The sequence below is a fragment of the Eimeria tenella genome, genomic scaffold (genome assembly GCF_000499545.2).
Source record: "Eimeria tenella Houghton genomic scaffold, Eth_scaff804, whole genome shotgun sequence".
Classification (NCBI taxonomy): domain Eukaryota; phylum Apicomplexa; class Conoidasida; order Eucoccidiorida; family Eimeriidae; genus Eimeria; species Eimeria tenella.
In genome coordinates, this window is record NW_013545918.1 from 1 (window position 1) to 4,787 (window position 4,787).

The following is a 4,787-nucleotide window of genomic DNA, read 5'->3' on the forward strand; positions in this document are numbered from 1 at the left end:
TATATTTAGTTTTTAATTATTTTGAGAGCTGCTGTTTCTCACCTTCCTGGCCCGCCACAGAGACGGCGAAGTGCAGCAGCAAACATGCACACATCAGCAGCAGAAGCAAGCCGGAGACTGCGCCCCAGCCGAGAGCAGCGCAGCAGAAGCTGCAGCGCCCGCCGCCGCCGCTGCTGCTGCTGCTCTGCGCTGCTGCTGCTGCTGCTGCTGCTGCTGCTGCTGTGGGGCCAGCCTCCTCTTCCAACGCAACAGGCAGCACTGTGTCTACAGCTTCTCTCCAGACAGGCTGGGGGCCCCCTGCGGAAGCAGGGGCCCTCAGACCGGGGCCCTGCAGCATTGCTGCTGCTGCTGCTGCTGCTGCTGCTGCTGACGGTGGCCCGTCTGGACTCCTGGGCTGCTGCTGCAGGTGCTGCTGTTGTTGTGGCCAGTGCTGCTGCTGCTGTTGCTCTGGCTGCTTCTGCTGCAGGCTCACAACAACCTACCCCGGAAAGGAGCAGCTCGGCGCCTCATCTCTCATGCTGCTGCTGCTGTTGTAACATTTGCTGCTGCTGCTGCAGCAGCAGCAGCAGCTCCCCGTGTCTCCCGCTAAAGCGGCGGGGATGACAGTGATGCTGCTCCTAGGTAAGCACAGGGCTCCTTACACCAAGCTGTTGTTGCGGCTCTCGGTGTTGCTGCTGCTGCTGCTGCCCATTACAACAGCAGCAGCAGCAGCAGCAGCAGCAACAGCAGCAGCAGCTGTCGGCTCAGCCCCCGCGGGAAGCTCTGAATGATATTGCGGTTTGTGTTACGGCAAAATTAAAGTTAATAAACAAAGAAAAAGAGAAAATTTCAGTGCAGCAGCAGCAGCAGCAGCAGTCGCTGCTGCTGCTGCCACTGCTGCAACTTTGCGCAGGGCATTCGCGGCACTGGGGGCCCCAGGGGCTGCTGCCTCTGCTGCAGTTTTCTCTTTTGCTGCTGCAGTTAAATTGGATCTGCTGCATTTGCTACATCCTTTGAGGTGTACGTACACCCGGAAACCGGGTTGTGCAATTTTGCCTGCACAGCAACAGCAGTTGCTGCTGCTGCTGCTCCTGCTGCTCCAGGGGCCCCCGTGTCCAGCAGCAACAGTAGCAGCAGAAACAGTAGGCCTCTTGGGTGTTTTGAGTTTTTCCTGCCACAAGCGTACTGCCGAAGCCCTTTAAAGGAGCAGCAGCACTCTGCTGCTGCTGCTGCTGCTGCTGGTGTGGTCTTGCTGCAGCAGCAGCACTACCTAGAAGCGCTGAAGTGACCAGAAATAAGAGGAAGGAGCAGCAGCAGCAGATCAGCCTGCCGCAGAAGTTGCTGCTTGCCCTGGTGGCCAGGTGCAGCTGCCACAGCTAGGTGAAGGTGCAGCAGCAGCACCTGCTGCTGATGCTGCAACAGCAGGAACAACAATGCGGAACCAGCAGCAAGTTTCTTTGGCCTTACAGGCACGCAGAGCACGAAGGCCTTCTGACGACGAGACGCAGCAGCAGCAGCAGATGCTGCTGCTACAACACCAGCAGCTGCTGCAGCAGCAGCTGCTGCAGCAAAAGCATCTGCAGCAGCAGCAGCAGTCCCTCCTCTCGCGAGCAGCTGTGAGCCTGGGGATCCCCGTCGAGTCTCGCGTGGCTCCTCTTCAGGATGCAGCAGCAGCAGCAGTTGCTGCTGCTGCTGCTGCTGTGGCAGCTGCTGCTGCTGCACCCAGCGCCGGCATTACTCCAGGAGCTGCTGAGCAAGCAGCAATTGAAGCAGCAGCAACAGCAGCAGAGTACACACATCGTGTGCGCGCGAGACTTTCTGCAGGGTCTTCTGCCTCCAGCAGCAGCGACGCTCCTGCAGCAGCAGCAGCTGCTGCTGCTGCTTCTGTTGCAGCAGGCCAGGCGCTGCAGCGCCGCGCCAGCTGCAGTAGCAGCAGCAGCCGCCGCAGCAGCGCCAGCAGCACGTGGCTGCCGACTCTTCTTGCGCCCTCTGGCAGCAGCAGCAGCAGGTGTCCCTCAGATATGCACGTGAAGCACCACCCTCCCGCTGCTCCCGCTGCTGCTGCTGCTCCTCCCGCTGCTGCTGCTGCTGCTGCTGCTGCAGCTGCTGCTGCTGTAGGCTGCACTGCTGCTGCTGCTGCTGCTGACGCAGTGACTCCTTGCTGTGTGCCTTCTCTAGTGGCCCCACTGCGGCATCAGCCACCGCAGCAGCAGGCCCAGCAGCAGCTGCAGCAGCATCGTCACACACTTCAGCAGCAGCAGCAGCAGCAAGCGCTGCGGCATGGGCAGCCCTCGCTGCTGCTGCCGTATGCGGAGCCAGAGGGAACAGATGCGGAGCCAAGAGAATGGCAGCAGCAGCAGCAGCAGCACAGGGTTGCTGAGCTGCTGCAGCAGGAGCAGCAGCAAACTGAGGAGTATTCGCCGCTGCGGCAGCTGCAGCCGCAGCTAGCGAGTCTTGAAGCCGAGCTCAATCAGCTGCAGCTGCTGCAGCAGCAGCAGCAGCAACAGCAGAGGCAAGCTCACGCGTCAGGGCACGGTGGCCCAGAGCAGCAGCAGCAAGAGCAGCAGCAGCAGCAAGAGCAGCACCTGCTGCTGCCCTCACAGACCTGCAGTGATGCAGCATGCGAAGCTTGTAAACTGCTGCCAGAATTTGCTGCTGATGCCATGCAGCTGAAGCAGCAGCTGGGCTTTTTGCTGCAGCGGCTGCGCAACACCCGTACAGCACCGCATGCAGCAGCAGCAGCAGCAGCAATGCCTGCTGCAGCGACAGGACCTGCAGAAGGAGTAAGGCCCGCAGCAGCAACAGTGCCTGCAGCCGCAGCTGCACCTGCAGCAGCAGCAGCAGAGCCTGGAGCACCAGCAGCAGCAACTGCAGCAGCAGCAACTGCAGCACCAGCAACTGCAGCAGCAGCAACTGCAGCAGCAGCAACTGCAGCAGCAGCAGCATTTGCAGCTGACGCACCACGGGGATCCCCACGTGGTTTTGGGCTTGTGGGTGCAGTGCAGCAGCAGCAGGGCGAATCGCGGCAGTTGCTGCTGCAGCAACAGCAACAAGAGCAGCAGCAGCAGCAGCTCCAGCAACAGGACCAGCGGCAGCTGCTGCAGCAACAGCTAGCGCAGCAGCAGCAGCCCCAAGCGCTGCTGCATGTGGATCATCTGGGGCTTCGCCAGACAGAGTTGCAGCAGCAGCTTCAGCAGCAGCGCCAGCAGCTGCAGCAGCAGCACGAGCTGCTGCAGCAGCAACGCCAGCTGATACAGCAACAACAGCAGAAGACGGAAAAGCTGAAGCAACAAGTAGAATTGTTGCAGGGGCGGCAGCAGCAAATGCTGCAGCAGCTGCAGCAGCTGCAGCAGCTGCAACAGACTGCCCAAGAAGAAAACGCACAGCTGCAGGCAGCGCTGCTGTACTTTGTGACTGAGCACAAGCAGCAGAAGCAGCAGCTGCTGCTACTGCAGCAACAGTCTGCTGCTGCTGCAAATGCTGCTGCAGGGGTCTCGGCGGCTCGCGGCGCGAAGGGAAGCAGCAGCCACAAGCGCCAACTGCAGCAGCAGCAGCACCAGAGACAGCAGCTGCTGCTGCTGTCTCCTTCAAGCGAAGCCAGCAGCGCAGCTAGCAGCTGGGTCCCCACAGCAACAACAGCAGCAACAGCAGCATCTGAGGATCTGCTGCAGCAGCCTGTGCGGCAGCAGCAGCTGCGTCAGCAGATTGACAGCAAAAAGGCAGCAGCAAGTGCTGCTGCTGCACTAGTGAAGTCCACTCCAACACGCAGTGAAGCCAGAGCTGCTGCTGCTGCTGCTGCGCGGCACCGCCACCGCAGCAGCAGCAGCAGCAGACTAAGCGTGCCCAGCGTTTGCATATCTGATAGCGACTGATTAGGCGGAAGCAGCAGCAACAGCAGCAGCAGCATGCTGCTGCTGTGCTGCTGCAGGGAAAAGCTTTTTGTTTGAGGTGTATGTACAAGCCTTGCAGATTGTTGCTGAGGGTTTAACTTTTGTGCGCTGTAGTTGCTGCAGCAGCAGCTGCTGCAGCAGCAGTTCAGGAGCAACTGCTGCATAAAGAAGCAGAGTAGTAACAGTAGGAGCAGCAGCGGCAGCGGCTGCTGCTGCGCTGTGTAGCTGCTGCAGCTCTAGAGGTATCTGCGGCAGCGCGCCTCTCATGCTGCGGAGAGTCAGGGAGACAGAGACGCGAGCAGCAGCTGCTGCACCAGTTGCTGCAGCAGCTGCTGCAGCAGCTGCTGCACCAGAAGCACTTGCAAGTCCAGCAGCAGCCACTAATGCTGCGGTAGCAACGACAGCTGCTGCTGCTGCTGCTGGCGCAGCAGCAACGGCTGCAGCCAGGCCAGCTGTGGGCCCCGCAGCAACAGCAAGGAAGGCTGCTCTCAGTGCTCCCAGGCGCTGCAGCGGCAACGACCAGTGCAGCAGCAGCACAGCAGCAGCAGCAGCAGCAACGACAAAAATTGCAGCTCCCCTAGACCAGGCTTCTATGCGGGTTGGTATGAGGGCTGGTTTCGCCTAGCGGCAGTGTCCAGCTGTACACACAGCAGCAGCAGCAGCAGCAGCAGCGAAGCGGCAGCAGCAACAACACCAATAGCAACGAAGAGTTGGGCGGAAAGGGACTTGAATTCGTGTCATGAAATTCCATAAGACGTTTTTAAACAATAATTTCTGCTGCTGGCTATAGCAGCAGCAGCAGCAACAGCAGCAGCAGCAGCAAAGGGAGCCAAGTGTGGGTCCGGGTGGGTGTTGCTCGGGGGGGTTGGTGTTGGTGTTGCTGGTGCTGCTGCTGCTGCTGCTGCTGCTGCTGCGGGA

General features: G+C 60.3%; 2 protein-coding genes across 2 annotated transcripts; one reads left to right on the plus strand and one right to left on the minus strand.

Moving 5' to 3' along the window:
- Window positions 1-16: 16 nt before the first annotated feature.
- ETH_00018330 (uncharacterized protein) lies at window positions 17-337 on the minus strand (the record flags this gene model as incomplete). The annotated part of the gene is made up of 1 exon (XM_013380683.1): window positions 17-337. The coding sequence occupies one exon, from the start codon at window positions 335-337 to the stop codon at window positions 17-19; it is 321 nt and encodes a 106-aa protein (XP_013236137.1).
- Window positions 338-1,412: 1,075 nt separating this feature from the next.
- Window positions 1,413-3,851, plus strand: ETH_00018335 (uncharacterized protein; the record flags this gene model as incomplete). The annotated part of the gene is made up of 1 exon (XM_013380684.1): window positions 1,413-3,851. The coding sequence occupies one exon, from the start codon at window positions 1,413-1,415 to the stop codon at window positions 3,849-3,851; it is 2,439 nt and encodes an 812-aa protein (XP_013236138.1).
- Between the last annotated feature and the right edge of the window lie 936 nt (window positions 3,852-4,787).